The sequence below is a fragment of the Cheilinus undulatus genome, linkage group 2 (genome assembly GCF_018320785.1).
Source record: "Cheilinus undulatus linkage group 2, ASM1832078v1, whole genome shotgun sequence".
NCBI lineage: Eukaryota > Metazoa > Chordata > Actinopteri > Labriformes > Labridae > Cheilinus > Cheilinus undulatus.
Window position 1 is genome coordinate 7,764,353 of NC_054866.1, and position 16,214 is coordinate 7,780,566.

Consider the following 16,214-nt stretch of genomic DNA (forward strand, 5'->3'; position numbering starts at 1 on the left):
TAGTAGTTTTAGGACAGTTATTTTTGTGACCATAGTATCAAACTGGTTCTATAACCATTTGATTTTTCCTGGAATTAAATCAGGGTTTATAATACTCATAGCCTGGCAGTCATTGAGCTATTTCTTTACAGAAAATATTAAGATATTTATCATGCATCCCCATTCAGCTACATTTTTCCAGGATATGTTCCATATCAGCTGGCCCTTGCACCAACAACTGACATAAATAGTTAACTGAACATGAAAGTAGGTGTACAGTATGATTGTGGTCTCTTCCCTGCGGCAGACTGAACTCCCCTCTGTATCATCAATATGCAGGCAAAACACCCAGATTTAAACAGCACAGAACACACAGCTGAGCTAACAAACAGTAGCATCACTAAGTAGAACTAAAAACAGTCAGACGCAGATGTGCATTGACTTTCTATACTATAAGAGCAGCCACCAGCACTTTGTCTTACCTCCTCTACAAAGGCACTTATCATACCGTCTGACCTTGAGAAGGTCTGCATCACTATTCAAAGATTCAGCGCTGCACTCGAGTGGGAATCGCTTGAGACACCAGTTTATGAAGAATGTGGTGCATTGAGGAAGCTGCCTCTCTTAGTAGTAGGTTTGTAGTATGAAAAGTAAAACAGCACGCCTCTATGACTGACAGCTCATCAGATATTTCCTGTCACTCAGATCTCAGCTGACCATGTGGACCTTGTCTCAGCTGATGTTGTAAACATATGAGTAAGGCTAGTTCATACAAGCCAAGGGCACAGCCTTATTCATGTCAGCACTAATTTATACAGCGGTGTGTACAGAGAGCAGAAACCATCATTAACATCTGTCCCTGCAGGGGAAATGTGTTAGTCAATCGCAATTATTAGTCCTCTGCAGTTTTCTGGTATTCCAGATGTCCATACTGCTCATGTGCTCCTAACACATGTGCTGTTACTAACACCCCAGGCACTTTAAGACGGGCTGCTGCATGGATGCACCATGTGCAGTGCAGTAAATTATCGGCTCTGTGAAGTCAATGCTACAGAGGCGCTCTGCCATCTAGTGGCGATAGTGATGTCAACAGGAACAGCAATAAAGCTCACAGTTCTCATTCATTTTGGCTCAATTGTAAAATGAGAAAAGAATCAGAGTATTCAGCTTAAACTTCTGAAATGTCTGTTGTTTAGAACGGATCACAGTTTCTGACTAATTCAAGCGAGTGTTCAGGAAGATGTGTGGAAAGGTGTGCACAAAAGTCACCTCATCAGGGCTCAATGATCAAAACAGATTAGTTGATTTTTCAGTGAAATCGACAGACTTCACAGTTCCTAAATATTCTTAAATCCTTTGAGCAGCACTTGAAAAATACGCACTCAACTATTAAAACCTGCCAGACATACATGCATAGGTGTGTTGGGAAAAAAAAGGAATAATGTGAGAATTTCTTCCCCATAATTCACTCTCAGTCAGGGATGGACAACTTTGGCTACCAGAGGGCCACCTAGAATGTATTCTCAACACCTCTCAAGATCTTTATATTAACATCTAGCCCAGTGGTTCCCAAAGTGGGATTCATGAGACAGTGAAGGGGTTGTGGAGGCTTTCCAAAAGAAAGAGAAACTTAATGTGAATCAAAATCATAAATTATTGTAAAAAAATATTGTTAAAATAAGTGTAATTTAAGATTTAAAAAAAAAAAACATAGTTATCGAGTGATTTCTGTGCAACAATGTAAATAAAAGTTATACAAACTACCTAAAATGCAAGTTTTGTACATGATGCTTTGTGCAACATCATCTCCCTCAAGGGAGGATGGGGTCCCCGATTTCTGACGCTGTTATGTTGGGGTCACAGGCTATAAAGTTCTGGAAACCCTGATCTAGTCAATAGTTATGTATAATTTCACAAAAGAAAAGCAATGTTTCCATGAAGGTTTAAGACTACAGAAACACTCTTTATACACATGCAGTTGCTTATGTCTTGAAGCCATTGGATACCATCTACACTCACCGGCCACTTTATTAGGTACACCTTGCTAGTACGGGTTGGACCCCTTTTGCCTGCCTTAATTCTTCATGGCATAGTTTCAACAAGGTGTTGGAAACATTCCACCTAGACGTTGGTCCATATTGATAAGATAGCATCACACAGTTGCAGATTTGTTGGTTCCATGATGTGAATCTCCTGTTCCACCACATCCCAAAGCTGCTCTGTTGAAGATCTGGTGACTGTGGAGGCCATTGGAGTACAGTGAACTCTTTGTCATATTGGAAAACGAACTACTTCCACATGTCGATTTAAAAGTCTCTGGAGCCTCTACATGCCTAAATTCATTGAGTTACTGCTATGTCATTGGCAGTTTAGCTATTTGTGTCAACAAGCAATTGAACAGGTGTACCTAATAAAGTGGCTGGTGAGTGTATATAACAGGTCTTATCACATTAACTATGATGACAGATTCCGTACTCATCAATGTGACCTGTATCACTTATTTTAGCTGGCTCCCTTTGGGTCAAAGTAGGAAACAACATGCATTATTTACAGGGTTCTCATAGGTAAACTCACCTGAATTCTCTTCTATCTATGAACATCTCCATACAACCAAATCTCAGAACTGTTTGTTTTCTTCCTGCTTTGTGTTTTCCCTTCACTTTGGTTGCACTCATTAGATTTACCTGTGTCAAACTGGCTGACTTACAAGGATGCAGTTCAATCTAGTAAAAAGTGTATTGATGTCCATAGAGCTGATAAATGAACCTGTTTGTTAATGTGAATATATAAGCTGAGAAAAGTTGCATTGGTTTAAATAGCACTCACATTAATTTTGATCCCTCATAATTAAAAATTTATTAACTTCTGTACAATAAAAATATCCAGTGGTACCAGTTACCGGTATTGTTTCAAATAAAAAAGATTAAATAAATTAGAAAACCATCACAAATGAGGAAAATACAAAAAGTATTTCCAGTCCAAGAGTTCTAACCGTAAAGAGAAGTTTCTGCAGCTGTGTACATCAGAGTTTGATCAGTTCATTGTCCTTTCATTTTAACCAAAACATTTACAGTGAAGATTTCAACAACCTCCCCATTAAATGTAACGTATACCTCCACCTTAAATCACATTTCAGTACAACAGCAAGAAGATCCAGACTTGATCAAAAAGAATGAAGTCACACCATGATTGCTGAGGTGAATGTGGCAGTAAAAAGAGTCTGTTGATTATTCTAACAGCTTAATTCGGTTCATGAAACGTCCAACATGAGAAACAGAACAAAAGTTTGAGTTGTAAATGTGAAATGCTCCCGTTAAGCCGAGGTCAGACTACACAATGTTTTCGTCTGTTATGATGATCACTGTGTCATGTGTGTGATCCATAAAGTGGAGCATTGACCTGACTGACAGCCATAACAGATGATGGTACTCAACATCTCCTGAAAAGACAGCTGTAAAGAGTAATGCCAGATACTCACTGTGTTGCTTAAGCTAGCTGCTCTTCTTCTCATTATTTCTCTTTTTTCAGTCTGTGGTCGTCCCTCTACAACACAACATGACATATAAGGCAGGGATGTTGATGCCAAATCTCAACAAACTTCCTTCTCAGCCCCCTTGTTCTGTCTTGCTGCACCAAATTCATCATATTTTTTTTTACAATTCATATCTCTTGAAAAAGAAATTTTAATCTCAATGAGTTTTGTTCTCCTGGTTAAATAAAGGTTAAATAAAAATAAAATAATACTAACCCCAGACATAGCCGACCTGAAACCTAACCTTGCAAAGCAGATGGACTGGCCAGATCCCATGTCTGGCGGAGTAGGCGGGTCCATCTTGAACAGCTCCAATGTAAAACAACTTTTCCACATCTGAGAATTGACCAATCACGCAGAGTTTAGTTGTACTGTGAGCTGATAGCAATGGCTGCCACTGGTGTAGCAATTAGCTCGAATGTGTTTATAGTGTAGTGGTAGTTTTGTCAGAACTGAAACACATTTCTTAGAATCAAAAGAAGAGAATAGAACCACACTGCAAGCTTTTTGTGATGGAAAAGATTTTTTTGCTCCAGTGTTAATTTCGTCGACTAAAACTATGACTAAAAATGTTCATCGACAGCCTTTTGATCCATGACAAAAACTAGGCAAGACTAACAAAAATAGATCTGTGATGAGTAAAACTGACAAAAACTAAGTTTAGCTTTCTTCAAGATGACTAAAACTACACTAAAATGTAAAGTAGAGTTCACCGGACATTCAAAATCTGTGATATTTCTCCACTGTGGGTAAATCTGTCAAAAAACAATGCATCTGTAGCTATTCTGCCTCTCAGCTGTAGGAAGCAGGAACCCCGGGTTTGGCAGAGTGCATAGAACACGATTCCATGACTTGGCACCAGATTTAGGCAAGAAAATAAATGCTTGGACTAAAAGTAAAGACTACAGTATGAGGACTTTTTATGGACTAAAACTAGGCTAAAATGTTTTGAGTGTTCGTCGACTAAAACTAGACTAAAACTATAAACAGTAGAAATGACTACAATGTGACTAAAACTAAAATACATTTCATTTATAGACTAAAACTAAGACTAAAATCAAAAATACCTGCCAAAATCAACACTGTTTTGCTCTTCTCTCAACCTGCTTTGGCATGAGTTTGTGATAGCTACAGGTGGGATTTAGTTTTCAAGCCAGTAGCAATGAGTGCTGCTGGTGTAGCAATTAGCTTGGAATTAGCTTAAGCCAGTGGTTCTCAACTGGTGGGTCGGAACACAAAAATGGGTCTTGTGGCTTATCATTTTAATCTGATGCAATGTCGTCCCAGTGCATTATGGTGGTTTCATTTTGAACAAACAAGTGAAAAAAAAAAAAAAAAGTTTGTCATCTGGTAATGTCTGATCTGTTGATATACTGTCTACGATTACTGATGACAAATCATGGTCTAGAAGTTTACCCACCACCCCTCTTAACTCTATTCTTCAAAAATTAGGGGTAGGAGTAAAAATTGTAAATCAGGACTGAGCCTATAAAATGACAATTCAATCTCTCTTTTGCAACCCGGAGAGAAAGTATCAAATAATACGCTGACAGTCAGGTTTATACACGATTTTAAAAATCAAATCTAAGACTTTTTAAGACCTTTTTAAAACATGAGCTGATAAAAATTACCAACACATTGCACCGCAAACAGTAAAAAATAAAAAGCTTGAGATATTTCCCTGTGCACTGGATCAGGGCTGAAGTTTCTGATTGAATTAACAGTTTATGAAATTCCAGACGGTTAGAGCAAAGACATTTCCGTGCCTTAAACTCCCAAGTGTTATGTGGCTGTTCTATCAGTATACCAGTTAGTAATATTCATCATAATAAAATTTTAACAGGTGTGCTGAGCTAATTCAAAAGTTTAATGCTTTTTGTCAGGGAAGACCTGCATGAATTTTTTTAGTGGGCAACTTGGTAGCCTTAAGCACTTTACAGTGGGTCAGGAATGCTTGCAAAAAGGAGACAATGGGCATAAAAGTCTGTACACGGTAGCTCAAAGTGGACATACATTAAACTAATTAATCTATTCTTTGAATGTTCCTCTGATGATGGGTGAATTTCAGTGATTGTTTTAAGATTTCTCCTTTTGTATCTCCTTTTCTTTAGATAACAAAGCTGAGCTTCCCTAGACAAGAGGAAATTCCTAAAGAAACTACCAAATTTCTACCAAATGTCTTGTGGGAAATGGAATAAAACTAGTTTTATGCATGCATATCCTTCTGTAATGGGTCGCTTTTAACATGTTTTGTCTTTCTCTATGTTCAGTTATGTTTTGTTCTATTTAGGGTCCAAAGTACAGCATACCTTATAAAATACATTTGAGTGGTTGGCTCAGTGCCGGCGCTAATGCCACTGCCTCGCAGCAAGAAGGTTCCTGGTCCACTTCTTGGTCAGAAGCTTTCTGTGCGGCTTCCCCGTGCATGCGTGGGTTCTCCGGTGCCCTCCCAACATCAAAGACATGCTCGTAGGTTACTGGGGACTCTAAATTGGCCATAGGTGTGGATGTGCCTGGTTGTTTGTCTCTATATGTCAGCCCTTTGATTGACTAGCAACCAGTCCAGGGTGTGCCCCGTCCCTTGCCTGATGACAGCTAGGATAGGCTCCAACCCCTGAGATCCCTAACAGGATAAGAAGAGTACAAGATGGAAGGTTGAAAATGTCTAAAAATTTGGGTCACAATGTCTCTCAAGGAGGCGGTGGGTCCTGACACCAAACTAGCTGGGAACCACTGACTTAAGCAACAGTTTTTTTTTTTTGTTTGTTTGTTTGTTTGTTTTTTTTTGTTTTGTTTTTTTTATCAGGCCTGGTCAGCATTTCTTTATTGAAAGAGAAGCAAAGAACTGCTGAAAGCCTTTCTTGGCTGAGGTGATGTTTTTGCACTTCTCCCGACTGGCATGAGTTTTATCCACCAACAATCTCCACCCTCTGTAAACTACAACAGCACCTGCCTGTCAAGCTCAAGTAACTTGCCAGAGCTGCACATGCCTACTACCTCATTTTGTCTTGTCACTCTGATTGGCCCGTAATGAATGTGACAGAATTTCAGATTAAGTCTTGCCCTTTCCAGAAACTTTGTATGGAATGTGATATATGTCCCATGCAAAGGAGATATAAACAGTTTATTTGGCCTGTCGGGCTACCTAAAATCCCACAATACCCAGATTGGGCCATAGTGGTTCTTAAAATGTGTAGTCTGACTTCGGCTTTAGATGGTATGTACAACCTTTGTTGCATTGCCATGAAACAAACATCAAACATTGAAATTATCCACCTCCAACATAATCTGACTTGTTTTCTGAGAAACTGTCACAGTAGACGTGTGGTTTTGCCATGAAAAGTTATGATTATGTAACTTAGAAAGTCGTTCGAACATTATGCAAAGTGCTAAGGTTACTCTACTCGACAAATCATCAGAAATATAAGGTGCCGGTGAAAACATTCATTGGAGATAGACCTGTGACACTCATGTTACAAAATGATGACTCAACAAAATGTCTTTCATCCCAGCGCAGAAGGCACAGAAAGATTGGATCCTGATTGATGTGGGCCAAACCAGGATTCAGACATGACGGTGTGTTCAATCATTTTCATGTTCAAGTGATTGAACACAGGTGGATATCATGAATGAGGGTGCAGGTACAAAATGGCTCCTGAATCCTCCAGTCTTTTTAAGGCTTCTGCTTCGTGATTGAGGTCGTGGTAGGAATTCTGCAGAAACAGAGGAGATGCGTCAGCATTCAGAGAAAGGGATGACTTCTCCAGCATGAGGTAACTACTGTCCTGTCACAGTAAAGCAGAAGACTGCTACCCACCTTCATAGACTTCATGGTGTCGTATCCATAGTAGTGGATCGGTTGTCTTTGGCTCTTGGAGTTTGGGTATCCAAAACCAGCAATGTGGACCACATCACAGTAGTTAAGAGCAACGAAAACAGCAAGGATACCCGTGGTGGGGTGCACTGGCTGTCGGAACAAAATAATAGGAAGATTAAAAGTCTGATACAACGACAACGAGTACATCAATGCCTTGCCAACCACAACCAAGATGTCTGCTCAAGCAATGACAAGAGGAGTAAAAATACAAATAGTTTCTTCTGAGGTAAGATTTGAATATTATGACTACCATCATTGACTCGATATAATGTTCCAGTGCATAATGGTCGTTTTATTTTGAACAAACTTTGGAGAGAAGAAAAAAAAAATCTTGTCATCCAGTTACGTCTGGTCTGTTTACATCAATACCATCAACTATTACTGACGACTTATCAGGGTCTACATGCTTTCCCCACTACCCCTCATAACTCTTTTCTTAGGGGCAAGAGTAAAAACTGTAAATGGGACTAAGACTATAAAAGTGACAGTGCAATCTCTCTTTCACAACCCAAACAGGAAGTCACACATAAAAATACCCTGACAGTTAAATATCAAAGTGCCAAAGAGTCTGACCCGAACTCACTACTTCCCCAAACAACTCTGCAGGTTTTACACTTTGCTTCAAATAAAAAAATAAAGTCAGTTTCACAACAGAACACATGACCCTAATGCACCCATTTATTAAGTTTCAGGCTCTGCATTATATCATGTTGATTTTTAAATACATCAGTTTATTTTCAAATGAGATATTAAAAGGGACAGCATGGTTAAAATTGAGTTATTTTGTCTGAAAATAAGATAGACGCAAGGTCCAGTGCTCAGGAAAAAAATATGTCAGTGTTTACAGCAAGAAACACTGACATTAATGTTTGTTGGATTATCTGTTTATTTGTTTATTCTAAATGGGAAATGATGGTCTTATTTACTTTTTAGATTTAATTTAGGAGCATTTGTATTATTAGTAAAAATCAAATTATACTGATACCGGTTTGATAGTCAAATACACCCAGTATTTAGAGATGCACAACACTGGATATATATAAATCAGTCCTTGAAACACACTCTAAAGTTTAAGGATGAACAAAGGAACAAACTTTAGTGTGAGGATATATCAGGGTTTGAGTAATGAGGATAACCAAATGGAAAAGACTTTAGCTGACGTAGGTCTGTTGGTTCGACCTAAAACTCCACAAACGTATTAGTACATGCTAGGGTGGGAAATTAGACCCCACAACCAGACACAAAATCCAGCTCAAACTATCTGCCACTAGGGCAGGAGACAGAATGATTTCATGACATTGATGACATAAATTGAATCCATGTTTTTAGCTTGTTTCTACCAACTTTATGACCAGATTGAAGAAACCCCTCCCTCCCTGTGTCAGAGCGACTGTCAAATGTCTACATTTAGCTGTGTGCTGGGACAGTTGGACTCAGTAAAGGTGTCTTGAAACTAATGTGGTACTTGTTATAAATTCAGAATAATTACACAAGGCCTGGGATCCTGTGCAAAATATTTAGCCCCATTGTTTCAGCCACTGTTTTTGTGCTGTTTTCTGGAACAGACTTTAATAAGGATGAGCCCTCTCTCACACTGAGGGTGCAGGACTGACCCACACTCAGGTTATGGGCAGGCAGCGCTGCTGTTCCTGCTGTAATTGTAAAGTAGAAAAACATACAAATGCATAAAGGAATCATCGGAATTATGGCTGAACAAGTTGGGAAAATAATCTAATTGTTTTTTTTTTCTCCAACATTGTGATTATTTTGTAGTTCCTAATATTGTGTATTATCAATAAACACAAGTTAAAAAAATCATTCAGCACAGGGCTGAATGACTTCGAAAAAATGCCGTATGAACTGTTGTGTTGAAGGGAATGATCATTTCTATGTCAATCTCATTTTTAAAAAGAAAAACTCAAAATGATGAAAGTAGGACTTTTTGCACTGTACTCTGGAAAAACTGACACTTGGATGTTTGCATAATGAGCACTGGTCATCAACTGGCAGCATGGGGGCTATGTCAGGCCCCCTAAAGCTTCCCATCCGCCCCAAAAGACTATTTAATTCATAAAACACAAGGTCTCTTTTTTCTTTATATGTCTTTAGCTATTATATCATCCAGAAAAATAATCAATATCATAACTGTTTCATCAGGACTGGCTTACGTTTGACCTATTCTTTTCAGAAATTCCCCCGTCAGCCAACATTACATGATGTAAGACGAACATGCTAATCATTCAAGTCCTGATTAAATCTGCAGTTTTTGTGTCAACTTTCCACTTCAGACTATTGGAGAGAGCAATTTTCCCTGCGTGAGACTGAAAAGAAAAGACTTATTTCCTGCATGCTGTTCTCACCAATCAGGACACAGCATAGAGGTGTCAAACTCAGTGATGGATAACAGAAAATATGGAGCTAAAATATGCCACTGCCACTATAGGTGGCAGGGACTGATTTCATTGTTAATGCAAAAATTGAAGGAAATACTAATACAGTAATATGTTAAGTAGACAAATATATATATATATATATATATATATATATATGTATATAATTTAGCTCAGTTGAAGGTCTGGCCTCCACAGAGTCTGCCAAAATAAAATCTAGCCCAGGTATGAATGTAGTTAATGACCCCTGGTATAGAGCATTACATCTCTGCTGCAAAAGGTGTTTTTTAACAGGTATTTGACACACATTACAGGTAAAAGAAATACTGCCCCTGCTGTGATTTAAAAATGGTAGTAAGAAATAGCATGATTTTATTCAAATTTTGATTAATTGCCCAGCCCATTTGGAATCAATAACATGGGCAAAGATCGAAAAAAGGGTGTCTTAATCAACCTTCAAAAATCTAAAACATCTCACGAGTTAAAATAAGTCTTTTAAAGGCCTTAAATTTCAAACATCCAATATAAGACATTTTAAGAAAGGTCTACAGCAGCGGTGTCAAACTCAGTCACAGCAGGGGTCGGCCTACAAGGGTCAACATTTAACCATAACTGTCAACCTCATTTCACCAGTAATAAAACATGAAAAAAACAGCACTGATGATAAATCCTTTGGAAATTAAAAAAAAAAAATAAAGTAAAAATGAAAAGTTTAAAGGCTAAAATCTGAGATAAAAATTCAAACTTATTGGTTCAAAAGATCAGAACACGAGATTAAAATATAGAAAAAAAATGTTTGTATAGAGCAAATATATGAGGAGAAAGTTGAAATCACAAGTTTGAAATGTGAAAATATGAGATCAAATTTGAAATAATGAGTTTAAAGTCAAAATATGACTTAAAATTTTAAATTGTGAGCCTGATGGGTCAAAATATGGAATTAAAAAGCCAAATTTAGGAGTTGCAAAGGTCAAAATATGAGCTAGAATTCAAAATGATGAATTAAAAAGTTAAAATTTGACTTAAATTTAAAACATGGAGTCTAAAAGGACAAAATATAAAATAAAAATAGAAAAATAATTCACTTGAAAGTGAAAATATAACTTAAAATTTTAAATTGTAAGTCTGATAGGTCAAAATATGGGATTAAAAAGCCAAAATTAGGAGTTGAAAATGTCAAAATATGAGCTAGAATTCAAAATGTTGACTTAAAAAGTTAAAAATATGACTTGAAATTTAAAATTGGGAATGTAAAACACAAATTTGTGATATATAAAGCCCAAATTATGAGTTGAAAAGGTCGAAGTATGAAATGAAAAGTCAAAATCCTAAGTTTGAGATGCAAAATTTAAAATTTGAAATAAAAACACAAATTTATTTCTTTCCCCACATTCTTGACTTTTTATGATTGAAATCTACAGGCCTCATTCTGGTAGGCCAGTAATAATACAAACATGATCTTGTGGGACGGATATTATCATTCCACGGGCCGGATTTGGCCCCCAGGCCTTGAGTTTGACACCCCTGGTCTACAGGAACCCTGTAGTTTACTTACAGAAAAGAATGTTGAGATATCTATGGTGTACAATGTCATGATATGAGGTGTGATATCAAACAACAAGGACAGTGAATATGCGTGGAACTGTTTCACAATATAAAGGGAAATATTAAAATGAAAAATTTGGTGTAAATTATAGGACATACAGTCCAAGGGAAAATGAATGTCTAAAGTGCAGTTTCTCTTTTTGAACACTAGATGGTAGCAGAGGTCAGAAAAACATTTCTGCCTTGACCTTTCTGTGTAGTTTATCAACACATGCATTAGACATGTGCAGAATCAGTCCATAACCTCAGCACTGACTGTTGTGAAACCTTCAAAGCTTACAACACACTGACAGTCTCCAGTAGCGTCTAAGCCTTTCCTTCTTCATAGGCTCTTTCCTCTTCTATGTGAACGTTACGTAGCACAGGCTCATCACTGGATCAGAACACACAAATCTGAAAACCTCAAGCTCAAGTATCAACAACAAGACTCCAAACTGCTCATCTTTAAACACAAGCATATTTGTCTGACTCAGACCCAAAGTTGTGCAAACCTCTGGACACTGTTTTCATCATTTCGGACACATTTTTCACACAGAAAAAACACAGGCCTTCAAACAACACTGACTATCAATAAGTCTCTCTTATATAGAAACAGTGCAAACTGACTCAGGAGAACACATCTGCCATGTTCGTTTGATCACTGTATAGCAGCAATGAATAAATACGTCTTTTGTTTCCTTGTATGATTTTCTTTAAGGTGTTTCTTAATGCACTTTCACAGGTGGTGAGAATACAGAGTTGACCTACATATGACATATACAAGTGACATTTGTGTTGCATGTACATGTGTTACTGTAAATGTTACTAGGGATAAATTTCCCCAAAAGGATAACAAACCACACTCCTGTATGCAGATGTAACATGGCCCAATGAAGCTAAAACTTACTTTAGCACTTAACAATTGTGCTCTATTAGACATTTAACAGCTCTTTGTGTTGTTTTGATGTAGTAAACAGTTTCAAACATGAATTTGAGTTATTAGTTTTGTTGAGGTTTGGTAAACTAGTTCACTTTCTCAGTTTTGAGAAATGGTGCCTCACTTTGTCAAAATGTGTTGAAACATTTGAGAAAAACTTTAAAGGTAACCTAAGTAGACATGCACTGTCTTGTTAGGTTAGAGCAAAACATAGCAGTCCTTTTTTAAAAGTCTTGGTTCCCTGACAGTAACTTTAGCAACATTTGTAAGCCTCACCCTGTAACCTGGGCGCTTTCCAGCAGCTTAGTCACTCCATTATCACTGCCTCTTCTTAGGAAAAGGAACTCATGATGCAAGTTACCAAAACAACTCCAGGCTGATTTCCACATGATGTTTTTGAACAAAATTCTCTAGAAGTAGTACTTACGGAAATTTAGCTTACTTAGTCCAGAGTCAGCACATTGAAGAGACCGTTTTGGTCAAAGAGGGAAAACAAACTATAGGAATGGACTTGGACACCATGACAGACAAAAAAGTAAGGGAACTGTGTATTTTCTGCTTCTTTTGTACTTCCAAACAGGATTTTTTAGAAGTATGTGCCACAAACTTGTAACATGATTTACTACAGAGGCCTTAATATATGCATCGACATTGATTTTAGATAATGGCCATATTCTATGCAGAACGCACAACAACAGCTTTTATTGTAGAGAAATTAAAAAAGGCATAGTTTAGAGGATCTTACAATGTAAAACATTTTAAAATACAGCTATGGGTTACACCACAGGCGCCATGGCGGCGCAGTGGTTAGTGCAGTTGCCTCACAGCAAGAAGGTTGCTGGTTCGCTTCCTGAACAGGGCCTTTCTGTGTGGAGTTTGCATGTTCTCCCTGTGCACGCGTGGGTTCTCTCCGGGTACTCCGGCTTCCTCCCACCACCAAAAACATGCTCATTAGGTTAACTGATCACTCTAAATTGGCCGTAGGTGGGAATGTGAGCATGCCTGGTTGTCTGTCTCTATGTGTTGTCTGTCTCTATATGTCAGTTCTGCAATTGACTGGCGACCAGTCCAGGGTGTACCCCTGCCTCTCACCCAATGACAGCTGGGATAGGCTACCCGGAAAGGAATAAGGGGTATAGAAAATGGATGGGTTACACCAGCAATCGGTTCTTTGCAGATGATGTCAGCAGAAGTAGGGTCTACCCCTACAGGTAGTGATTTCTGCATAGAGAAGCTCTACCAAAAAGACCATGTTCTGAGCTGTTTACAACAATGCCAAGCATTCAAAGTGCAAACATTAAAAACATTCTTAATTCTTGAGCTACTTCTGCATCCCAAAAGTAGTGAAATATTCCAGCAAAAAATTCAAAGTTTAAAAAAATACTCAAAAAACAGCAGCAGGTAGGAATAATAAAAGCCTCCATCCAAAGCTTGGACAAGTGGTGGTGTCTGTATGGTCTGTTTCCACAAGGTGGTCTGGTTTGGTTCAACACAGTTTTGCCATGATTTAGCTCAGTGTTTTTTAAATGTTTCTTCTGCCTAGGCAGACCTGAGATAAAGCCAAAATCTTAAGGCACACTACCTATATATCCATGCAAAATCGCCTCTAGATTTTCATACAGTATCTTTATTTGATGTATAACTGTAGTGAGTTAGAAATGATACGCATGGTAGATAGAGTTCCTCTTCCTTTCCTTTCCTTTCTCATTGTACACTGTTTTGGACTGGTTGTTACGGAGGAAATAAACACTGGTTAAGCTGTTTTGGAATGTCCAACAGTCTTGGATGCACCATGCCAACAGTGCATGCAAAGCTGTGACTGTGTCACCTTTAAATGACATCACAAGACTCAGGTAGTGGGGAACGCTGCGACAGAGAGAATGAGAAGACACCATCTTGTCAACGGACTCTACAGCAAACCCATTCCCACAGACTTGAATCAAATATGTTCTTGTTTTTGAGTTAAAACCCAACTGTACTAAAACTGAACTGTAATGAAGCTTGAGCTCGCAGACCACTGCAACGCTTCTAGAGTGAACTAGGCCAGAGGCCTGGATGACACCAGTGTGCAGGTGAGCTTACCCAGCCTGTGTTTCCTAAACTGAAAACCAGTCCAGTCTTTTCTCCCTTCCTTTTCTTTAATACACAGGATGTTAGGGCTTCAGATTCTGGCTTTTTTTATTTACCAGGGTTTAGCCCGAAACATAAGAGTGCGTGTTTGTTTCAGTTCACACCCCATTTGGGAACAACTGAATAACACAGTTACATACCAAAATGTATGTTTTTGCAGCCTAATTTTCAGCCATATCCGTGTTATTCACAGTTGGTGATGAAAGCAATCTACTGTAGCAAATCCAAAACTTTTTGTACCTGTTCTAAGTCATTTTTACACCAAATTTTCAAAAAATAAAGTGCATATGCAACAAAGGCGCAGTAAGAACATGCCAGAAATACTACAGGAAATGCTCACTTTCTACAAGGTTGTCCAATTTTTTGATACTTTATAATCACAGTAATAGGGCATGGTTGGACAAGTTGCAAAGGCATCCCTACACCACGTTCCAAATTATTATGCAAATGAACTTTTTTTTTTATGTTTCTGACAATAAAATCCAATTTGCATCATACTTTGGAACACGGTGTAGACTAGCCTGAAGGCACACCAGTTTGCCTCGCCACACCCTTAAAGGATCACTGGTTTAACTCATTATACTCTGATCTTGCCTGTGTTTCCTCAGGGGATGTCTTATTATATTTCCAACTGACAAGAGATACTCACTTGGAAACATGCAGCTAAAAAATAAAGGGTAACAATTAAATGTGACATTTAAAGCCTGCTGTAGACATGTGGGGGAAAAACTGATTGATGTGATTCACAAAGGATGATTTCTGAGATCAAAATTTCCTTTTTAATGTTTTTTAAGTAAGACAAAAGAGCCATATGTGGCTCAAGAGCTATGCGTTGAGTATCACTGGTTTAGATGTTTAGCTGGTGTTTAGCCTTTCTAGTTAAGACCAATCTTCAATCTCTGCAGTGCAGCCAATCAACTTAAGTCATATTTCTACTAGTTTAAACTTTGGGTTGAGAGTAAACTTTACACTTAAACTTAAGACATAATTTACGAGAAACTGGTGAAACAGACTGCAGGCCCACAGAGATCCAGGATGTAAAGTAAAAATTTCTGTTTATGTTTTCTAACCCTGGAAATGAAGCAACAAACATTAAGCAAGAATAAAAAGTGATCAGTTGTTGGTAATCATTTTGGATTATGTGTTCTTGCATGTACATATGCATGCCTATATATTACAGGTAAATATTATTGTGTACCCAGTAATGCCAGTGGTACGGCAATATGTTTTTTATTCAGTTGACTTTACTTTTCCCCTCATTGTGCATGTTAGAAATATTAAAATCATTGTCATTATTATTTCAGAACTCATTATCAAGTTTGTTTCTCCCCTTTTTCTCCTCCTATCTCTCTCACCACATTTTCCCTCACAAAAACCACACCGCCGTTCTTCACCCAATCAGACAATACAGCGATATCTCTGCCTTCAAGACATGCAACCAGACATGCTCATAACGCCCACAGCTATACAAATAGGTCTTATTTATTCTGGTCATTAATCCAATCCCCCCTCCTTTCCTCTTGTCTCCTGCTCTGATGTTTTAATTTCTTCCATTTCCTTATTTTTCATTTGAACATGCTGTCGTTACTACTACCGTTACTTGTGTTTTATCTCTTTCTCATGCTGATGGTCCTCAGTCTCCTCATGCCAATGGTTCAAGTCTGTCATGTCATTTCACCAATGATAGAAAGGTAGGCAGACAGCTAGATGGATAAATATGTATAGATACATATAATCTAGATAGGACTGCGATCCCAGAGATATTAATAAATACAAATCCAATCT

The 16,214-nt window shown here is 38.0% G+C and overlaps 2 protein-coding genes across 7 annotated transcripts in view; one reads left to right on the top strand and one right to left on the bottom strand.

Annotated features, from left to right (window-relative positions):
* Positions 1 to 4,810: 4,810 nt before the first annotated feature.
* st3gal4 (ST3 beta-galactoside alpha-2,3-sialyltransferase 4) overlaps positions 4,811 to 16,214 on the bottom strand; it is a 96,550-nt gene continuing 85,146 nt past the window's right edge. For all 4 annotated transcript variants that reach the window (XM_041801421.1, XM_041801429.1, XM_041801402.1 and 1 more), the window contains 2 exons: positions 7,329 to 7,478; positions 4,811 to 7,224 (listed from right to left, as the gene is read on the bottom strand). In XM_041801421.1, coding sequence (XP_041657355.1) covers positions 7,135 to 7,224; positions 7,329 to 7,478 — 240 coding nt within the window. In that variant the 3' untranslated portion in view covers positions 4,811 to 7,134. The remainder of the gene's footprint in view (positions 7,225 to 7,328; positions 7,479 to 16,214) is intronic.
* tbrg1 (transforming growth factor beta regulator 1) overlaps positions 12,724 to 16,214 on the top strand; it is a 150,747-nt gene continuing 147,256 nt past the window's right edge. The window contains exon 1 of one of the 3 annotated variants that reach the window (XM_041801362.1): positions 12,724 to 12,834. The gene's annotated coding sequence lies outside the window, so the exon portion shown is untranslated. The remainder of the gene's footprint in view (positions 12,835 to 16,214) is intronic. The other 2 variants (XM_041801388.1, XM_041801354.1) reach the window with 2 other exon arrangements.